Source organism: Leptopilina boulardi, unplaced genomic scaffold (genome assembly GCF_019393585.1).
Source record: "Leptopilina boulardi isolate dan_hultmark-lab unplaced genomic scaffold, ZJU_Lbou_2.1 LbouV2_2, whole genome shotgun sequence".
Lineage (NCBI taxonomy): Eukaryota > Metazoa > Arthropoda > Insecta > Hymenoptera > Figitidae > Leptopilina > Leptopilina boulardi.
Genome location: NW_026137751.1, coordinates 623,234 through 647,011, shown reverse-complemented (window position 1 = coordinate 647,011; position 23,778 = coordinate 623,234). Strand labels below are relative to the sequence as shown.

The 23,778-nt window shown below is 29.6% G+C and overlaps 2 protein-coding genes across 4 annotated transcripts in view; one reads left to right on the top strand and one right to left on the bottom strand.

The window, feature by feature from the left end:
* Nucleotides 1-23,778, bottom strand: part of LOC127278228 (furin-like protease 1, isoforms 1/1-X/2) — a 780,368-nt gene that overhangs the window by 172,437 nt on the left and 584,153 nt on the right. Inside the window, exon 8 of the mRNA XM_051299825.1 lies at nt 12,082-12,163. Within this exon, the coding sequence (XP_051155782.1) occupies nt 12,082-12,163 (82 nt within the window). The remainder of the gene's footprint in view (nt 1-12,081; nt 12,164-23,778) is intronic.
* LOC127278221 (uncharacterized) lies at nt 1,837-10,771 on the top strand. 3 transcript variants are annotated; one of them, XR_007842461.1, is made up of 2 exons: nt 1,837-1,906; nt 4,523-5,314. XR_007842461.1 is itself a non-coding variant. In XM_051299822.1 (2 exons), exons 1-2 carry the CDS (start codon nt 1,867-1,869, stop codon nt 10,362-10,364), a joined length of 339 nt encoding a protein of 112 aa, XP_051155779.1. In that variant the 5' UTR covers nt 1,846-1,866; the 3' UTR covers nt 10,365-10,771. The 3 variants fall into 3 exon arrangements, 2 of the variants coding, with proteins under 2 accessions (XP_051155779.1, XP_051155780.1); XM_051299822.1 differs by lacking the exon at nt 4,523-5,314 and adding an exon at nt 10,066-10,771 and having other exon boundaries at nt 1,846-1,906; XM_051299823.1 differs by lacking the exon at nt 4,523-5,314 and adding an exon at nt 10,069-10,771 and having other exon boundaries at nt 1,855-1,906.

Here is a 23,778-nt window from a genome sequence, read left to right as displayed (position 1 = left end):
AAAATCGGCCACCATATTGGATCCGCCATTTTTAATATTAAAAATCTGATTTCATATTTGTGTTTAGCGAACCTAAAAACCCCTGAGTAACAAATTTCAAGTGAATTCAAGCATTTTTTTTTACTTTTTTCACCATATTGGATCCGCCATCTTGAATTTTTTATTTTGCCACTTTGCATTTTAAAGTAGATGTAATTACCTAAATTTTAAGCCGTATTTGAACTTTTTTCATTTAAATCTATTCTGGGGGCGGGGGGTCTCTCGTTGACGTGGATTGCCCCATAGGTATAATTATATTGTAGTTGTTTATTAAAAAAATGTATTAATAAGCATATTATCATCGATGTAGTATACATTTTTAAGAATTACAGAGAATTACATATTTTACATATATTTATATTTATTTAAATACGATGGTAAATAGGTTTCTCCTATTAAGTATATCATTAACCTAATCATATCTGATAAGGTAGAAATTTTATTGACTAACAGTCAAATTTGTATGTACGAAACTCGTACAAATATTTTTGTGCATGGTTTCTGAAAAAAGTGGATCTTACCGGCAATAAGAAGGTTCTGGGATCATACCCCAGCAGCGAGAGGCGATCCACTTTTTTCAGAAACCATGCACGAAAATATTTGTACGAGTTTCGTACATACAAATTTCACTGTTGGTCAATAAAATTTCTACCTTATCAGATATGATTAGGTTAATGAAATACTTAATAGGAGAAACCTATTTACCAACGTAACTACAATATTAAATTCAAAACAAAATTATCATCCTCACTAGATATTTATATTTATTTAAATAATAATGTATTAAATAATTTAATAACGCATTAATTTATTTAAATAATATCTGTGGTTGAAAGGCATAACAGCATAACTGACATTTTTATCAAATTTGAGATAACACCAGATTCTAGTACATTTAGTAATGCTTTCCAAAGATTCATAGTTGAAAAATCATTTCTGTAACTATTTAAGTAGAAAATGATGAAAAACCTAATCGCATAACTGCATAAAAATAAAATTTTTTATTAGTTTGACTAATTTTTCGATTTTCTCTTTTCATTAATTCTTTTGAATCACAGGTATCTTCATTCTTCTCGATATGTTCACAAAAAATATTAAATTTGGGAAATTACGGAAATGTAAACATAAAACCTAACCAATTTTATAACCTATTTTTAAAAAATATTCGTTTGATTTTTTTCATAGATACAATAAACATAAATAATAATTTTATTCTTTTGCCTTGATTATAATCATCTCCTTCAGATAAATTTGTTTCAGACTCAGATTCGTACGTCGCTATTAAATTCATTTTGACAATTTACTATGACATGAAAAATAGAGTGAAGTTGGTTACATATTTAAACTTGAACAGCATAAACACATAACTGCAAAAAAACTTTCAATTTGACTAAGAATATATTAAATTTCATATGAATTCGTGCGTTTTATTAAATGTGATAAACGTATTTTAAAAATACATTAAATAATGAGATTAAATGCCGAATACCAAACACATTCATTGATTTTCTGATTTGACAGAGCTAAATGAATATTAAAACTCATTTTTCTCAAAATCGTGACAAATGCAGTTGTGCTGTTATGCTTTTCAACCACAGATATATAAATATAATTTTTTTAATAGACAATATATTGTCAGTGAATGTGTTGTCATGACGACAGTAAAACGTGAGTCGACAGTTTATTTTGATGTTCTTTGTAATAAGTAAATTTTTTATCATTCTGTACTAGTTTTTTAAAAAAATGTGTTGCTGGTGTTGAATTATATTTTCTTTGTTTTTCTAAGTAGTAATACCTTGCAAACTTACTACCACGGTGGCTACAAATATGATAGAGACTATAGATGCACACGAACCGTCACCTACAGGTTATCATTTTCAAAATTTTTAAACTTAACTCTAATTCTACTTTTTTATTCTTTTTAATTAAATTCTAATTTTACAGAAATTACATTTCTATTAGAGAAAGTTGATTTAATTGTTATTTAATTGAACTTCTATTAAAAAATTTAAACCCTTAAACGTTTCATATAAAAATCAATTAAATTTATTAATTAAATTAAATTAATTAATAATAATATTTAATTACTATTAATTAGAATTAAATTAATTATTTAAGATTAAAGTTAATATATTATATTACACTGTACAAATTTTTTTGAAAAATTAATTAAAAGTTGTTTTGAAAAGGTTAGAGGATTTTTCCAAATAGTAATACAAGATAAATTCAAACATCTTTTTTGACTTTAGCCCAACGAATCTTTAAGAAAAATTTTGAAATTACTTAAAAATTTTTTAAATCCAAAGTTGAAATTAATTTCTAACAAGTATTCAATTTTTTAAAAAATGTATTAAAAATTGTCGAAACATTGTTCAATGTTTCATGTTTAGTTAATTTGTCACTTATCTATCCAAAACGTCATTCCTTGCACCGCTTTCTTCCTGATTTCTTCGTCTCACTCCTTCATTAACGTCTAATAATTCGATTTAACTTTCCAATTATTCAAAATTGCTTTAAATGTGTAAACCGTACAAACAGGATTAAAGGATGTTGTAAAGGTGGTTTGAAGAAAGTTGGTAATCAGTACCAACTAATAAAGCCCCATCTGTGTTCTCGAGACGACAACGTTGAAAATAATAATGCGGTCAAATAAAAAATGACTAAACGTTGTTTAATAATGACACTAAATTTAAGAGAAAATTATTATGAAGTATGTCATGAGTGAGTAAAACTTTCTATTAAGCTAGCCACGCAAGCTTCCCCGACAATTTTACTGTACACTGGAAAAAAAATTTATTCGAATCAATTGATTCAAATTATTTGAAAAATATTTACTTTGTACAAATATTTTTTAGTTGGATCTAAAAAATATGCATTTGATTTAAATAACTTAAATTATTTGAATCAAACATATTTGAAAAAAATAAATCGTAATTGGGTCAAGTAAATATTTAATTGAATCTAATAGGGTCAGTTGGGGTAAATGGGGACAAGAGGTTTTGTAGCTTAATTTACAGTTTTAAAATTAAGTTCAACGTCAATATTTTAACCCCAGATCAACCTGCAAGAGGTTTTGAGTATTGACAAGCTTTTATCTTGACAATTATCAGCAAGATAATTCAAGTTATCGCTCAATGCATGAAAACTTGAAAATTAAAGTCAAACTGTTTCAGTATTTTGTCGAGTATTTTAAAGAAAACAGATTAAAAATCATACCAAATTTTTTCTTATTCCTCATGACTCTTATAACAGAAATTTACTTAAATTTTTTATTTTTATCAATTTGGTTAATAATGACGAGCTGTCCCCATTTACCCTAAGTTTTCAAATTTTTGGGGTAAATGGGGACAGCTTGTCATTATTAACTAAATTAACAAAAATTCAAGTGAATTTCTGTTATGGGAGTCGTGAGGAATAAGAAAAAAATTTGGTATGATTTTTAATTTTTTTTCAAATGCTAGACACAATACTGAAATAAAAAGAAAATAAATAAAAAAATTTCAATTGGTTCAACTATTATATATCTACTACAAATTTTTTTCCAGTGATTTCATCCCTTAATACAGAAATATACTTAAGAAAACTTTTTTCTTAAAACTGTCTTAGAAACTATGCTGTTTCCATTTACCCCAAATTTTATGAAATTTTCTAAATTTTGGGGTAAATGGGGACAGTCAATTTCATGCATTTAAAGCTTATCTAAATTTTTTCTGCTACATAAAATTAATCCTGGGAAAGTAAATAACAACTTAAAAAAAATAAACCCGCAAATATTACCTTTTAAAGAAAGAAACTTACGTAATTTGTGAAAAATAGCGATTTTGTCCCCATTTACCCCAACTGACCCTATATGAATTTATTTAACACAAATAATTTGTTACTTAAAAAACTTTATTTATTTCAATTAAATACTTCATTTTTTTATGTAAGTATAAATTATTTGACACTGAAATAAATAAATATTTAATTGAAACAAAAATAGCGAGTTATTTAAAACTCAAACTTAATTTATTGACTTAAGTAAATATAATTACTTAAGGCAAATTTTTTTTTCTTTAACTTAAAAATTATAATCACCTTCAATTAAATATTCACATATATATATATATATATATTTTAATTTACTTACTATTATGTGCCTTTTGTTATTTATTTTATATTAAAATATATTTATTTTTATTAATTTTTAATAAAATTATATTTATTCTGATAAAATATACTTATTTTAAAACGTTTATATAGTAAGAATACTCGTAATTTAAAGTCAATTAATATTTTTATTTTTTTATCTGTTGACATATATGTATAAAGAAATTTAAGATTTAAATATTATTTTAAAATGAAGTATTTGTAAAAAACAGATATTTTAAAATCAAATAGTTAAAATATTTATGTAAATTATGTTGTTTTAACTCTTCCAATTTATACAGACATGTCGAATAAAAAATTGCTATTGCTAATTGTTAGGTCTCAATTTTTTTAGGTTCCGTCTCTACAGGGTTCAAATTTTAATTTAATATTTAATGTTAAAAAAATGTATTAAAGATTCGAAAACAATGGAAAGAATGTTTCTCTAGAGTGGAGATCTGTAAAACAAATATTATTGAGAAAACGGAGAAAGGCTGGATTTTGCCGTCCTAAAACATTAGAAGAGTTAGCAGGTTACTTGTTAAAAAATTCAAAGTTAAAACCCATTTTTAAAGGTGTAGTAAAGCATGGAACACAAATGGCATTACTGTTCTCTACGGATAAACTTAACAGCGAATTAAATAGTCAAACTGGAGTTTATATGGATGGAACATTCGAAGTAATGTTATGTTTTTAATTTTGGTATTGATTGTATTACTTATTTTAATTATAATTCTATATGACAGGAAATCTTTTTATTTAAAATTTTTATATACGCGGTAGAAATTTTAACTGAATACTAGGAAATTATTTTAATTTGTCTAACTTTAAATGTGGTGTTGGATCAATTTTGTAGGATGTGGCTGTAACGTCTGTATCAATAAAATATTAGAAGAACCAGATTTCTGCAAGTAAAAATATTTTTTGCTAAATTTAAAAGAGAAAAACTGTTTGATAATTGTAATTTAAATTAAATATGCGTACAAAAAATGACAAAAATAAAGAAAGTGTATAAATTAAACATACTGTCTGTGGGTAATGTGTCTTCTTAAGAAATGTAGCTCATTCCAGTGCTCCCAAGTCTCCGGATTTTCTATCTCGTACAACCTCATATATCTATCTCACAAGAACTTCCAACGAGTTCTAACATCTTAAATAAATTAATAAAACATTATTAAGAAATAAAAAAATTTCCTTTTCTTTTTAATTAGACCATAAGTTTTTTAAATATTCAATTAATATTCAAGAAATAAGGAAATTAATAAATAAACATTAATTAATTAAATTAATTAAATTAAATTAATTAAATTAAATTAATTAAATTAAATTAATTAAATTAAATTAATTAAATTAATTAAATTAATTAAATTAATTAAATTAAATTAATTAAATTAATTAAATTAATTAAATTAAATTAATTAAATTAATTAAATTAAATTAATTAAATTAAATTAAATTAAATTAATTAAATTAATTAAATTAAATTAATTAAATTAATTAAATTAATAATGCTGACAACTGAAAAATTTTCATTGAAATTTTTAAATTTTATTTAGTAATTAAATTCTTCTGAAATAAAAATTCTAATAATCATTGAGAATGAAATAATAAAAATGATTCTACTAAATGAGAATTACATTTTAAAAAACTCTGGTGTTTCTCTTAGCGATTTAACATTTCACTGATTTTCAGTCAAATGTCACTAACTGTTAGTGATAACCACTGATTTAAATAGCTAGAATTTAGCGACTGATTTGAGACCAGTGACATTTTCACTTATTCATATTTAGAGAGTAGGAAATTAGGGAAGGAATATGAAATACCTGGAACCTTATTGCTTGAATTAATTTCTCTTAAATAATTTTGAATTTTATCCCATGCTTCTTTTTGATGTTTTTTTAGATATACCTTGATTTTGTCTACTGTACATCCACGGGTGTTTTTCAACATATTTAATTATTGATGAATTTCCCTTACTTTCACTAAGTCCCATATTTTTTTATTAATTTTATCGAATTTCTAAGAAAGATCAAATTAATTTAAAAAGAACTATGTATAATCCACTTTTAAACAATCTTAAGTTAATTAAATAGAATTTACAATGGTTACATAAAAAAATTGCATATTTAAATAAATCATGAACAATATTAAATCAACTTTGCGTTAAATAGGTTCTTCGATATACTCTTCAATCTTATGTCTAAAATCTTAATAATACTTCAAATGAAGTAATAATAATAATAATTTACAATAAAAAAATGAAATCATACATTATGAATGTGGGAAAATAGATTTATGAAACAAAGGTTTACGTTTAGTTGTAATTTTTCCTAGCGATATCAGGCACACTTACCATATGGAAAATTGTTCTGCAGTGTTATCATCAGAACTTTCAAATCAAGAATTATTTATCACCTAAGTAGGATATCAGGAATCATTAACTCAAAAAGTCTTCTTGTTTTAACTTTATTCTTAAACACTAAGAGAATGAATTGTGCTCTACAATTACATTTTAACACTAATAGTCCACTGAAAAATGATGTTCCGACATTTAATGTCGCGATTGGTCCCAATATTGAGCAGACGCTTTAGTGATATACCTGAGCGACTACACATCAAGTGTTCGCACAGATTTAGGCTATTTTGATAAATTTTTATAATATTGATAACACAGGCCTACAAAATTGTCGATTTTGTCAGACCTAGAATCCGGACTAGTCATTTTTCATGTAATTTTTCACGCTGAATCCAAAAATGACAGCGAAATTGGTCTATCACGTCAGGATTTTGAGATATTCTAACCTGAAAGCGTGAAAAAGACCGTTTTTGGCAACATTCAACCATCTATAAAATCTTCAAAAAATTTTTTTAAACATAGGTCCAAATTTTTAAAGAAAGTTCTACTATTCACCTTTCAAAATTTTCTTGGCCTGTTCCGATCCGATTTCTTTTCACTGAGATACAGCCATTTGAGTATTACGTTACACGACCTAAAAACTTTTTAAAAAAGGAAAAATAAAATTGCAAAGAACTTCAACTAAAACTCGTTACTAGGGGGGTTTTTGGGGTCGCTGATTGCAATTTTAATGTCAGATTTTCGAAATTAAAAATTTCGGATTCAATATGGCGGATATTTTTTTAAATTCAACTGATTCGCTTGAAAATCGCGTAACTTGGGAGTATTTTAGATCTTTGATGACGATTCTGATAGCAGCCGTATTGGATCCGCCATTTTTTCGAAAATCTGGCATCGTTATCGTACTCAGCTACCTCGAAATCCCCCGAGTAACAAGTTTCAATTTAAGGACTTAGTTTTCCTTTTTTTAGGGTTTTCAGGTCGTGTAACGCAAAATTTAAATGGTTGTATCTGAGTGAAAAAAAATCGGATTTGAACGGGTCAAGAAAATTTTAAAAGGCAAATAGTAGTACTTTCTTTAGAAATTTAAACCAACGTTTAAAAAATTTTTTTGGAGATTTTATAGATGATTGAATGTTGCCAAAAACGGCCTTTTTCACGCTTTTAGGTTAGAATATCTCGAAATCCGGACGTGATAGAGCAGTTTCGCTGTCATTTTTGGATTCAGCGTGAAAAATTACATGGGAAATGACTATTCCGATTTCTGGGTCTAAAATTTGTAGGTCTGTGTAATTTGGGTTACTTTAAATTAATACTTTATTCAATAAAATCAGATTAATCATAAAAATGTAAAAATTAAATTTCTGCATTTTTTAAAATGCTTATAACTTCTATATTTTTAACCGATTTTGTTAAATCACCGCTTTTTTTTATCGTTATACATCACACTTTAATTACCCATCATTAATCAGGTCATTAAAAATTTAATTTAACAGTAATTAAGAATAGAATGCAGTTTTTTTTCTACATTTTCATAAATTTGAATTAAAATTTTCGATATATTCATCAATTGCGTCTAAGGCAATAGTCGAATTGAGAAATATTCTATAATCAGTTGTTTGAAAAATTAATTACGTTTAATTCAAAAAAAAGAAAATTAAAATCCGTCTATTGAAACCGAAGATATTTAAGTAAGTAGTAGTAATATTAATTTATTTGTAATAAGAAAAAATCGCTATTGGTGCAAGATGCCCCACGGATGGAGCGTCTTGCACCACCATCATAGAAATGTTTTCATGTGTATTTACGATTATAATTACATTTATTGAAATCGCAAACACATCGAAAGAACAGCAAACATTTTTCGAAAAATGGGCAGGACCAAATTTAGCATTTTTACCTGCAGGCTAATTTCAATTCTCAGACGAAAAGTCAGGAAAAATAGTGCGCGGTAATGAACTTGCGTAAGGTTAGGTTTTCTGTTTAACTAACACCATCAGTGATCAACACTCATAAATTCCTAGAAACTTTTTCATATTTATTACGCAATGCCGCATTTATCTCAACACCAAAACTAGGGGTCGGTTCAACAACTAATTAGCGGGAAACTCACACCACAACATTCTCACTTTCCTCACTATATACGACAACACACAAATACACTCAAAATCACAAAGCGCAAAACACACACAACCAATGCGCTGCGTGTATGCATAATTTGTATTCTCAAATCATTCAACCGGAACAGGCTTTCTCATGAGCTATTTTGCGATTAGTGAGCAATTTCAATAAACATAAAATCAAAGTTTATTCTCATTGAATTATCTCATATCGGTTTTTCTCAAATCATTCAACCGGAACAGTCTTTCTCATCAGCTATTTTGCGATTAGCAAGCAATTTCAATAAACATAAAATCAATGTGATTCTCATTGAATTATCCCAGATTGTTTTTCTCAAAATTAAACTTTAAACTATCGGTAAAAACTTACATTAAATTGTTTTATGCTTGACCTCATCACGGTCGCGCCATTTTTGCACTTGTGTGCTTAACTTTTTGTGATTTCAAATAAAAGTTTAAACGTTAGTAATTGTACGTAAAGTGAATTTATTTCCTCCAAATAAGAAAGGTGAATTTCAAACATTTGGTCCCTCGAGCCGGATTTTGTGTGGCGTGAAAAAGTTTAAACGTGCAAACTCAACAGGTGTAGTGAAAGGAAGGTAGTGCTGAGTGGGGTGGTTCTCAGTACGACAACTGAGTTGAATGTTTTCTAATGGCAAGCTCGACCGGTGAGAAGTTCCTTAAGTTGTGAATACGAAGAGGGGGGGGGGTAGTGCGCGAACCTTGATTTACCTCCTATGCTTCCCTTGTATGAGAATCCAACCTTCTTGTAATGAAATGCGCAAGTACCAAATTACATGAGTTGACTGGTACACCGAGACAATTGAGTGCATTTATTGCTTCTGTTGTGTTTGTAGTAAATGTGTTAAGTTCACTTGCCGATTTAGCTGAGATGACTGATGAGTTAAATAATTTATCCATTTGAGAAGTAATGAGTAATCTTTTGTTTTCGTAACGAGAGGTGAGTAGTTCCCATGCCGAATTAAATGAGTCAGTAGATAAAGGTAAATTAGCAATGAGTTGAGCCGCTTCTCCAGTAAGAGATCATCTTAAATAATGCATTTTTTCAACGCCTGAGATGTCTAAATTGCTAATTACCAACGATAAGAATAAATCCTTGAATGAGATCCAAGACGAGTATGAACCACAAAAACATCCATTAAACTCTTTTAATAATAGACATATTGTGCTTCTCGCTACTTCTCAAGCTCTGCTGCTTATCCATTATAGCCTCTCTCATCCAGTGAGGATTTTCTGGTTCAGAATTATCATTTATTTCTAAAAAAAACTCATAACTCAATTATCTCATTATCTCAACCAAGCTACTCTTATAATGTTTTGGTCGATCTCTGATCTACATGAAATACTCACAAGGTTTTGGGTACAAGAGGAGATTCCACTCAATACTAAACTCATTTTCAGCAGATGAATTGGAATGTGAAAATAAATTCCAAACTACTCATTCACGTGACTCATCAGGAAGGTATATCATTCAGCTACCACTCAACTCATCATCAAGTCAACTTGGAGACTCATATATCATTGCTCAACGGTGTCTTCCATCGTTACTCAGGTGGGTCTCAAAAAATCAATCTATTTACGGTATGTACCACTCATTTCTACAAGAATATGAGAAACTCAAACATGTAACTCACGCTCAACCAATAAACTCATTATCACCAATTTACTATCTACCTCATCATGGAAATCTCAGGGAATAAAGTACAACAGCTGAATTAAGGGTTGTTTTCAATGGATCATCGGCAACCAGCTCAGGGATTTCACTCAATGCCATTTTACACACTGGAGAAAAAACTTCAGAAGGACATCTCAGATGTATTGCTCTGGACCAGGAAGTTCAGATTTATCTTCTCAACTGATATTACAAAAATGTTTCGCCAAATCAAGGTTCATCCACTCGATTGGGATTTACAACAAATCTTGTGTGTAAAAAAGGATCAAGAAGAGCCATATCAACTCACCACGGTCAGCTACAGTACAAAATCAGCACCATTTTATCAGTTAGAGCAATTCCACAACTCATCGAGGACGAAGGTCATGATATTCCTCTAGCGCTACCAGTTCTCAAATATGGAAAATATGTAGATGACATTTATGAAGGATCTGTGTGTCGATTATGTAATTTGATTTGATTCTGACGTCAAATTCAAATTTATTTTGACGGCAAAGTCAAATTTCATTCATGAAATGCATTTTTGGATTTGATTTTGACGTCAAATTTAAATTTATTTCGACGTCAAAATCAAACCAACAAATAAATTTCTCTAATTAAATTTCCATCGATAGAATTGCCGTTGATAAGTTCAGATAATATTGTTTGACAATTTACACACATTCTCGATACAAAATTTTGAATTATTTAAAGAAAAATTTCTATTCTCATAAGTTTTGATCAGCTTTTCTTTGTTTACTGTGATGAAAAAAGTTTCTAAATTACCGTCTTTGCAAACAATTTTTCTACCACACAAGGCACAAATTTTTTTATGTTTAAATCATGACAACAGGCGTGATTTAACTTGTAGTAATAAGTCATTTTTAAATAAATTAAAAATAAATCAACTACATCTACAAAACTTTGAATTAATTTTAGCCAACTTGTTATTTATTTTCTTACACGATACAAATACAAATTCCAATATCAGTAACTAATGTTGCGTATATTAATAAGAATAAGAAGTGATAGAAAATTTGGATAATCTAATGTTTGCATCTGCGGTGTTCTAGGGAAAATACTCTCTTATTATTTTTGTTCACAGTGCGGATTCAAAATTACAATATTGATCATCCAACATTTATTCTGAAAAATTATAGTTATGTATTATTATTATTATTATTTTTACATTTAATAAGTATAAAAAAATTGCACTAGTAATTTCAACTGATCTGCAAATCGTAATGAAGCAATTTTTCATTATAATGCATAAAAAAACAATAAATACATAAAAAGTCATGCAGGAGGATCGGTTACGATTTTGAATCTTTGAAATTTTGTTTATTTAGTGTCCAGAGATTCAAAATATATATGAGTTTTTTTTCGGCATCGGGGACCAACTTTTTCTTCATTTAAGACAGGTGTGAGTAGGAAATATAAACTGATGCTGTACACGATAAAAAACATATATTTTTACTGATGTATTTTATTGTACTTAAAAAAAACCTGTAATTAAGAAATTTTTTGACGTTGTCATGTAGGCGCTCCCTGAAAATCGCTTAAGTTTTAAATGTAAAATTAAACAATTTTGAATAGAAGAAGTCTTGCTAAAAATTATTTAGTTGCTCTCATTATTTAACGATGTGAATAATAAATTAAAATAATATATTGTACTACCTCGAAATTATTTAGAGACGACAAATATTATTATTTAAAATGTAAAAATAACTTAATAAAAAATTCCTTTAAAAGATTGACTCCTTTACCTGAACGTGCTCTAAAAAATTCACTCCTCTGCATTCTTTTACATCTAACATGAGAGTTAAATGACTTTTTGGAGGTATTGACCTGCAAACAAATTACTAATTAAAAAATTATTATTCTTTTTAAAGGGTCATTCATTAATTACGTAAGATTTTCTAAGGCTTTAAAAAATCTGTACATTACCTTGCGTTGGAAGAGGGGGGTATAAGTCATTTTTACGTAATATTTAGAATGAATAAAAATTCGCCTGGCAGTGTGCATTAGACGCAACCATCATTTTGTAGACTAAATAGCGTTTTGCATTTTCATTCATCAGTTTTGCTGCTGTCCACTGATAAATCATGCGCTAATAGTTGGTTATCTCAATGTTTAGTTGAAGTAACGCGAAATATTTTTTACCTTGTAGTAAACAAGTTGAAAAAGTTTAATTATTTTAAGACTGTTTCAAATGTACTTTTTCAATTTGGAACTGAAAGTTTTCCTAACTTATATTTTTTCAACTAATTTGTTTAATTACTTTAAGATATAGATTCCTTTCTTTAAGATTATAAAAAAACTTAATTTTAATTATAAGTATTTTCCAAAGAATTTAAAATTATTTTTTAAGAAATAAAAATCTTTGATATATGCTAATAATGCTTTTCAGTTTTTTTGAACCTTTTCAAACGCCACTAAAACAGTTTAGCACTTTTTAGGAAAACTTCAGGTGAAATCCTACGTAAATAGGGGGTGGGAGGTCTGTATAATTTTATTTGTCCGTACATAGGGAGAGGGGGTCAAAATAAGCCAAAATCGTCCTTACGTAATTAATTAATGGACCCTAACAATATTTATAGTATTTTAACCTATAACATGTTGGGGATCCTCCATAAATTATGTCACACCTTAAGGGGGTGTCAAGCAATTTGTGACAACCAGCAGAAAAAATGGCGGTAATGTATGCAAAAAGTGTGACATGGGGGGTCTGAAATGGTCAAAAATAGTGTGACGTAATTTATTGACAGCCCCTTGCTACAGAAAAATTTTTTTCGTGTACATATGTTCTAATGTATATGCAACGGTAGAGAAGGTCGAAATAATCATTTTAGTATATTAGAAATTTCAAATATACTTTCAAAGTTTAAAGTTGCCTGGATAGCACGTTAGCCTGCGGCAAACTTGCGGCGTCAAATTACCGAAAGCTTGTCTAAAATGGCCCATGCATGACAAGCATGAAGGATTACTATAAGATTGCAGGGAATTATTGCTGGAAAGTTTACATTTATGGTTTCAGTATCCTTGACAAGAAAATTGTTGCAAGCTTGCTACGAAATATTGCAGAAGGATTGAATCAAACTGGTTGCAAAATTGCAGCAAGCTTGCTGTGACTTTTCAAAAATATTTTTTTAAATTAATAAATGAATTTCTTTTAAATTCTTTGTTTTTTAATTGAAGATCTTCTTATAAAAAACCTGCTAGCAATAAACGATTTAACTTTTAAATTGAAAAATTTTAATGACATTTCAGAAATTTTATTTAGATAATTCACTTTCAGTAGAAAAAAATTGTTAGAAACTTTATTAGAAAATTTTTTTTTGGAAATTTGACATTATTAGAAAAATATTTAGGAAAACTGTACCCAAATCTAAAAAAAGTTATAAAAATTTTTAATTTTGAAAAACAGTTTTAAGTGTGTTCCGAACCGAAAAAATATTAATTATAAAAATTATTATCCTTTGTTTCCTGGAGGCACCAAGATGCCGAAATTAAAAGAAAATTCTGTTTATTTTATGGGATCGTGTATCCTATTTTAAAAGAAATTGCCAAGCTACGTTATTAGAGAATAAATTAAAGGGATAAAACACAATAAAACAATTAAGACCCTTTAATACATTTATTTTGTAAAAAATCTCGATTTCAAAACATAAAAATAAAACAAGAAGATAAAAAGAAGGAACGATACATGTTTGAAAAACTTACGCTACTGCTTAAATTACCGTCGCAAGCTAACGAGGGCGAAGCGTCGAGCTTCTATCTGACGGGCGGAAAAATGCACACATTTATCAAAGCGCGAAAATGTCAAATGGTAGCGCACAAGAATGCACTCACGCGTCCACTGAATTCAAACAGCGCAGACACCACACGTGCGGACTGGCCGGTCAAAAAGACAAATATTCAATATTTCGATTTTATTCGAATTATTGAATTTTTATTAAAGACGACTTCCGTTGGACCTCGTCGGCGTGAAGTATTTACTTTAACATTTCGTCTGTCCAATTTTAATCACTATCTATGTAGTGGATTATGAAAATTGAAAATCCGACTTACGGACGGGCTTAGTTCCGGCGTCTCAAAATCTTTTTTATGCCTCTGAAAAATTGAACCGGCGGATCGTAGAAGGGCATATAGGCCATGCTAGATACATTGCGTATATGCCCTTCTACGATCCGTTGGTTCAATTTCAGAGCTGACTCGCGAATGAGAGTTGTACTGCAATTAATTGACTTCTGCGATTCCATGGGATGTGATCACATGAATTTTTGCTGATTGAAGCAATTTTATTAAAACCTTGTGAATATGTTCCTTTATTTGTACAGAATGAAAGCCCACAAACAATTTTTCAAAATTTTCAAAATTTTTTGAGATATCTCTAATTAAAAATTTGTAATTTTTTTAAAAAAACAATGTAATTTTTTTTCCTGTTATCCAAATGAGATCATTTTTTTCAAATTTCTCACAAAAAGATGCTATTTAAAAAAAAAATAGTTCATGAAAAAAAAATTTTTTTTTGCCCAGAAAAAGTAAAAAAAAATTTGAATTCATTTTTTGAAAAAACTATCTCTTCGATTTAAAAATTTTTTTTTCTGCTTAATGCCTATGATGTTAAGAATAACTTCTCTACTTTTCATAATGGGACAGCAAGAACTTTGCGAAAAAAAAATTAAAACGTCCCGTGCGACGCGCCGGGAAAAAAGTGGTTTTCTTAAATAAGACCACTAATTTTCAGTATCAAGTTCGTAATCCCTATGAAATTCTGCGTTTAGACATATTGTATAAGTGCCCAAAATATTGGTCCCAATGTCTGAGATTGGGCCCAACATTTTTTGACAAACAAATAAATAAATTTTAAAAAATCTTATCTTTGGGGTTTTTGAAGTCACAGGGTTAAAAATTCGAAGCTAATTTTGAAATTGGGCACAGAGCCCAATGTGAGATTCCACGGCCCAATATGAGGCCCACAGTAAAGAAATTAGTTTTTTTTAAATAAAACCCACTAATTTCCAGTATTCATTTCGTAATCGTTATGAAATTCTGGGTTAAGACGTGTAGTACAAATGCCAAAAATATTGGGACAAATGTCTGGGATTGGGCACAATTTTTTTGGAATTTGTACCACAAGTCTAAGCACAGAATTTCATAACGATTACGAAATGGATGGAAACTAATTTTTTTACTGTAGGTCTCACATTGGGCCCCCAAAGATAATATTTTTTAAAATTTATTTGTTTGTCAAAAAATGTTGGGCCCAATCTCAGACATTGGGACCAATATTTTGGGCACTTATACAATATGTCTGAACGCAGAATTTCATATGGATTACGAACTTGATACTGAAAATTAGTGGTCTTATTTAAGAAAACCACTTTTTTCATTGTATGGACCAACATTGGGCCCCCGCCCAATTTTTTGGTCTCAAATATGTAGATCATGTTGTTTGGAACAACTTTGGTCTTAAACATTTTTTACGAAAATTCGTACTTTTCGAGATATTTGCAAGTTTCCATACTATATAATGGACGTGTAAACTAAGATGCGCGCGTCCCGGCGCGTCGCACGGGACGTTTTAATTTTTTTCTCGCAAAGTTCTTGCTGTCCCATTATGAAAATTAGAGAAGTTATTCTTAACATCATAAGCATTAAGCATAAAAAAAATTTTTTAAATCGAAGATGTAGTTTTTTCAAAAAATGAATACAAAATTTTTTTTGACTTTTTTCCGTGCAAAAAAATTTTTTTTTTCATGAACTATTTTTTTCTTAAAATAGCATCTTTTTGTGAGAAATTTGAAAAAAATTGATCTCATTTGGATAACAGAAAAAAAGTTACATGGTTTCTTTAACCTTTACTTGACACACTTTTTCTGAGTATCATACTTGACACATTGGGGTTTTTTGTACCCCATCGACAAAAATCATCATGAAAAATAAAATATTAAATATATCTACTTCAATTTTTTTTACATATTCTTGAGAGGTATCTTCTGAAAACTATATAAGTTATATAGTAGAATATTTAAAGTAAGTATTTTTAAAAAATTGGAAAACGTGAGGTATTTCGAGAAAAATTGGTAAGAATGGAAAAACGTGGGGTATTTTGTACCCCAGTGTGTCAAACAAAGGTTAAAAAAATTATAAATTTTTAATTAGAGATATCTCAAAAAATTTTGAAAATTTTGAAAAATTGTTTGTGGGCTTTCATTCTGTACAAATAAAGGAACATATCGTCGATTTAGGGCAGAAACACGCCTATTCAGGCGAATGTTGAAAAACATGACAATCTAAAAAATATTAGGGAAACCTGCCATTCCAGTAAAGATTTCAAAAACATGCCATCTCAGATGTCAAATTTTTGTTGATTGTTTTAGGTTGGTAACACTTTCTTGAGAATGTTATATTATAGTTAACAAAATTTTATTCTTAAAATCAATATTAAAAATTAAGAAAAGTATAATTATTAATAATAATAATAATAATAAAATTGCTCCAATCATCAAAAATTCTTGTGATCACATCTCATGGAATTGCTCTCTTTTATATGAACGTTTAGAGATTTCAGGTGGGAAAATTTTGTGAAGTAAGGTTTTTTAACACGTGAATAAGGCGTGAGCTCTGGGCCTGTTACTATGCCAATAATGCTGAGTTTTTGTTTTCTTTTAGTAGTTATAGCCAAGTATAATAATATACACTTGATAAAATCAAGTACGAGTTATTATTGAATAACTTGTTTTCTTTTGGATTTATTTTATGAATTTTCCGTGTTGGAAAATGTTTGGTTTTGGGTATTTTTACCCCTTTTTCATTTGCGACAATTACAACTTTGATGTTGTGTTGTCATGGGCATGTAAGATTGTTGGGCCCAGAATACGTAATAAAAAGGGGGGTGGAGTAAGAAAGGATGGGAAGCTGAAGAATTACGTTCAAGGAAAAAGCTCATCGCGTAGATTTGTTTTAACTATCGTTTTCCATAATTCGCGAGAAGTACAATTTCTAATGTGTCACCTACGCCTATCTACACTCATTTTAGACCTGCAAGCGATAATGGCGAACCGCACATGAGTAAAATACCTATTGTCATTATTTGCAATCAATCTTCTTTACGAAAAAAATCTACCCATCCAGGGAATCGAACCCCGAACTCAAAGCACACGAGTCCAGAGTTTTACCAACCAGCCAAATTGACTTATAATATATTTACGTTTTTTATGCTTTATGAATAACTCAAATCAGTCTGTAATATTACTGTAATATTACCGTTAATATTACAGTAATATTTCCGGTAATATTACCTTGAGGCGGACATTTTAAGATCACTGTAAGATTACTGTAATATTACAGCGTTATATTACGAATCTCACGTGTAATATTACCTTGATATTGAGGATATATTACGTGCTTCTTGGGTTACCGCAACGCTAAATGCGCTCAGAACGTTACCGCAATGTTCGTTAACATACCCGCAACATTCGCATTCACTAACTTCTACAATTTTAGTTTGGGAACATTGCCGCAATGTCCAACGCATCCAGGGCGCTGCCGCAATGTTCGTTAACGTATTCACAACATTTTTATTTGTTAATTTTTGCAATTTGAACTGGGAACATTGCCTCAACATATTGAACGCGGTTGCAATGTTCGATAACATACTTGTAATATTTACAGTATTAAAATCAAAGATTTTCAATTAACCCGAGTCCGTTCGCTCATAGCTTCAAATTTTCGCAATTGCTTTTATTTTTCAAAAAATCTTAAAAATTTTTACTCACCGTTGACGTGGTTGCACTCTAATATAATAAAATAAGTATACTTATAATAAAATAAAAATGACATTGAAACAGCAATTTTCTCAAGGTTACGAAAAAGTAACCAATTGAGTTACGTTCCGAACTAGGCATGGTTTTTAAATAAAATGAATGTTATTTACTTGAAGGTAATAAGGCTGATTAATCAGGTTGGTAAAGCCTGATATTCGTTTTTATGTAGGATCGTGGTCACTTGCCAAAACTACGAGTTTTGCTTTACATTAACAAGTCAAATATTCCCTTTTATAACATTTATTGATTAAATAATAATTACACAGCCACACAAAAAAAAGTTTTGATCTGGAGGTCTGACTATGCCTACTTTATGTTTTTTGGGTCGCTGAATCCGAATTCGAGGTCCGTTTTACCCCATCAGATCAGGATTTTGAGATAACCTCAAAAAACCAATATGGCGGACACTTTTTGGAAAAATTCATCGGATTTGCCTGAAACTCGTTACTCGGAAGTATTTGGGGTCGCTCATCACGAATCTGGTGTCAGTTTTTAAAAATTCAAAATGGCGGACACACACGGCCACCAGGCTTTTACTCAAAGACTGTCAAATTCAATAATCAAGAGAAACTCAAAGCAAAGAAATGATTCAAAATTCAAATTAAATTAAAATAGTCTTCCTTTTACACGACCTGCCGCAGTCACAATTCTTGGTTAACAGTAGAGAAGGCGGTTCGGAAAAGCCATATTCGAAAAGATTTAATTTTTAAATTAAATAAATGAGATTTTCTAAACAAAAGGTTAAAAAATTTCTTTATTTAAATTTTTAAACATTATAAAAATTTGAGTCAAGACTCTATATAATGCTAGTAATCAATTAAATTCAAAAGAAATAATTTTAAATTAAATTAAATTGAAATTCTAAATTAAATTAAATTCAGATTTAATGAAAATTCATTATTGAAAAATTCAAACAAATAAATAATTTTGAGATATCATTCACAAATGGAAAATAAAATTTTACCAGAGAATTCCAAAAAATTAATGTGTTCAAAATGGCTGACGGCAACGAATATCTCCAATGATAAATTCAAACAATTCTTCTTTTTCGATTTATAAATATATTTTTCATCACACATGCACGATTTAGTCAGTTTTACGCCCCACCGAGCGAGCTTAAACTCCAGCTTTTCGAGCGGCGTGCGCGGGTGCGTTTAAATTAAAAATTTACACTCTAGGGATTAAAAACGTGACGTCACACACATGAAACAAATCATTTACACACACTTTTCAGTCTGTCGTTGTTGCTGTGCGCATACTCCATACTGGCGCACGCAGGTCAATGTTTTCTGTGAGACAGTACCTGCATGTCTGCTAGATATACTAATCGGGATGTCATTGGCACCGACTCGAAAACCTGAAGTTTAAACTCGCTGGACGGGGCAGAAAACTGTCAAAATCGTGCATTCGTGATAAAAAATATGTTGCATGACATGGGGAAGGACCGATTTACGGAGAGGACTGAATTTTTAGCACTTGACGAGCACTGCGAATCACTCAGCCTTCACCATCGCGCCTTCGGCGCTTGGGCTACGGCTTCGTTCATCTCAGTCTGTCTTCTCCATGTTAAGCAATATACTATTCTTATTTTTAATGTTTCCTTTATTTTTCCTTTATAATAAACTAGCAACTTTGTCGTCCGCAAGCGGCCGACTACGTTGCTAGTGTGCATTAACCATATTTTTTATTCATTTTTTTTTCAAAAAAATTTAATATTAGAAATGTAAAAAGAAATGTCTTTATATTGGATGTACCACCCAAGTAGCACGGAATATTGCTTGAATGTCAAGCTGATATCAACCGGGAATATTTTTGTGACATTCAGGCGATATCATAATGTCCTCTTCACGGGGACATTCCTCAAGAATGTATCTATGTGACGGTCTTTCACACAAAAAATGTAAAGCATTACAAAACTTACATTCTACATTTATTAAACCAAAATAATTCTGTGGAACTTTACTTTCATTAAAATCTTCAAAAGACATAATTGCAACTCCTGCACTTTTTTTAGTCCGATTATTGTTTTTACATGTCAAATTCTTTTCTTCACACATTCTTTTCATCTTCCGTTGCCGTAGAAAATTGTTTCTTCTTACATGACAAATTATTTTCTTGACGCACTTTCTTTTCATCTTGAGTTTCCATTGATATTTTCTTTTCCTATATGCCAAATTTTTATCCTTGCGTATTTTCTTTCCATCTTCAGTTTTTATAGATAATTTCTTTTTTTTGCGCTCTTTCTTTTTTATTTCTGTTTTCTTACGATTACGTTTTCTCAATCTCTCATTCTCCTGGCTTATTATTTTTTGCTCATATGTAACTTCGCGCCTTGCCTTCCTTTTTCTTCCCTTCTCTTTAATTGCTCGATTTATCTTTTTATCATTTTCTTTACTCAGAAAATTTTTCATTGTTAAATATTCATGTGGTGAAATTTTGTTCACAGTATTATAAGTTGTACGAATTATTTTCTTTTCACTAGTGTCATTTAGAGAATGTTTAATTTTTAAATCTTGTGTTAATAGAACTCTGTTAATATTATTACATGGAATATAATTACTAAAAATATAATTTTTATGTTCCTGAGTTCAATTTATGAAAAGACGGTTCTAATCATTTTCTATTATCGAATTCCTATTGTGAGATGTTCTTACTGTCGGAAAATGATTTAGGCGATTATTTTTAAACATTGACTTAAAATGGTTTCTCATTTTGTTATTATCAGTTTCATAATTTACACGGTTTGGCATTACGTTAAATAATATAGATGTTGCAAATGCTATTGCATATACTCCACACTTAACACTACCAAAAGGTTGTTGATCTTTATTTTGTCTTTAATTCAATACAACCAATTTTACCTTTTATTAAATATAACCAATTTTTCCTTTTATTCAATACAACTAATTTTACCTTTTACTAAATATAACCAATTTTTCCTTTAATTCAATACAACCAATTTTACCTATTACTAACCAACCATTGGACAATAGAATCTTTGTTAATAAGGATTAACTCTGAGGACCCAGGTAATAATTTCTTTTTTCACATTTATTATATTGAAAAATAAAGATGTACCAACCCTTGGCCAATAGAACCTTTGGTAATGAAGATTAACTCTGAGTACATAATGAAATGTACTGTAGGTTTACATTGACATAGGCACGTCTGACGTCTCGAAATTTTTTCCGTGTATTATCACATGGAAATATAATGATAAAAGTCAAAAACTGAAGAGGTAATGTATATCTTTCTTTCTCACATCAAGGAATATAACATATAAACATTTTCATTTAATATTGCATTGCTCTATCTAGAGGATTCAAAATAACATAAGAATATCTTCACCTAAAAATCTTACTCTTCTTTTTTTCTGTTTTCAAAATAAAAAAAAATATGTATATACCAGTATTAGACCCTCAGAACAATTACCACAAACAATACCATTCCTTGGACAATAGAGCCTTTGTTAATAAAGATTAATTCTGAGGGGTCAGGTAATAATTTTTAAATTTTTTTATTAAAATTTTCTGGGGCTCTAATACATGTAGGGGAAAGTGATAAACAGTAGGACACTTTAAACAGTAGGACACTTTAATTTTCTGAAAAATTACTTAACCCTTTAAGGACCAAATGTACAAAAATTTTACCTGAATTTTGGCAATTTTTTTAACTAACAAAACGCATTAAGAAAAAATTCGCAATATACATTTCTTATGGTCCATGAACCGCTCTTTCAGATGGTGCATCTGAAAAAACCGTAAATTGAAAATTAAACAAATTACAGATAATTGTTTATAAAAAAACACGAATTTTCAAGGTTTTTTTTTTACTTTAGAATTTTTTTGGACCATGTACCATTTTAGAATATCTTCGCCAGGTACAAATAACGCGTCAAAAATGTTCGCCCTTTGACATGGTGGCATAGATTTTAATAAAAAACTAAATGTCAAAAAAATATTGTTAATTAAAGTTGACATTTTAATAACAAAAAGGCAGCTATTGTCAAACAATTTAAAAACTCATCGGATCCTCTCGAAAATTGTTACTCGGGGGTTTTCGGGCTCGCTGATTACGAATCTGAAGTCGATTTTCAAAAATTCAAAATGGCGGATCCAATATGGCGGACGTCAAAATGAAAAACTCATCGGATTCACTCGAAAATTGTTACTCGGGGGTTTTCGGGGTCGCTGATTACGAATCTGAAGTCGATTTTCAAAAATTCAAAATGGCGGATCCAATATGGCGGACGTCAAAATGAAAAACTCATCGGATTCACTCGAAAATTGTTACACGGGGGTTTTCGGTGTCGCTGATTACGAATCTGAAGTCGTTTTTCGAAAATTCAAAATGGCGGATCCAATATGGCGGATGTCAAAACAAAAAACTCATCGGATTCACTCGAAAATCGTTACTCGGGGGTTTTCGGGGTCGCTGAGTACGAATTTGAAGTCAGATTTTCAAAATTTTTATAATTCAAAATGGCGGATCAAATATGGTGGACGAAAAATTAAAAATTCATTGGATTCACTCGAAAATCGTTACTCGGGGGTTTTTGGGGTCGCTGATTACGAATCTGAAGTCGTTTTTCGAAAATTCAAAATGGCGGTTCCAATGTGGCTGTAAAATGTTCAAGAATTCATCGCAGACGATTGAATTATTTGTATTTAGTTATTTTTTATTATTTTTTATTTAGTTAATTTTTTTTTAATTTTTTGATTCCCAAAGGGTGTGCTGCAGTTTTCTGAAAAGATTGACTATATTTTTATAAGTTTAAAGAATATTTACTACGTTCTTCAGCCGTCAAATTGTCTAAACGTTATCCGACTCTCACCGCGTGGAGGTAAACGTAGATTGGAGAGCCTTTTTTTAATTTTTTTTTAGATTTTTTAATTTTTTAGATTTTTTTTAGATTTTTTATTTTTAAAATTTTTTTTTATATTTTTTGATTTTTTAGATTTTTTTTAGATATTTTAATTTTTTAAAAATTTTTAAAAATTGTTTTTTATATATTATTGTCTTTTTTCATTGCAGTCTTTCATTGCTTAGTCTTTGACATTTATTTATTATGCGTTGAAGAAAAGCATTCTTTGCAAAAGTAACCTGTGCACAATTTGCAATATAGAAATGTTCTGATCTCGCAGGTGTCTTGAGAACAATACTTTCTTTTTTGAGTTGTTTCCAGCGAATGGTTTTTGAAATCACCTGATTTTTTTGTTGACAAATAATGTTTGGCAATACTTAGTGCGAAATCTTTCACTGACATTTTTTTTTCTTCTTTGACAACAGCATTCCTTAATAATATAGCATTTGTAAGAGAAGATTGAATCATTCTCAAAAACACTGGCCAGGTCCACCTCTTACTTCGAAAAGTTGGTAACGCTTTACTACAATATTGGTCTTGTAGGTCAACACCTCCCATATATTTATTGTAGTCTTTAAAGGCCTTGGGCATTTTGAAATTGTCCCTAGCTTTTTTTTCTTTAGAATAGCGTTCCACGTCTTTCATTGGTTGAACTCCAGCTGCTGTTGAAAGCAAAGAAACTTCTTTGGAATCCATGATAGCGATGTAGTTTAAACCACTATTTTCTTCGTGCTTAACTATAAATTCACCTCTGGAAGCATTTTTAT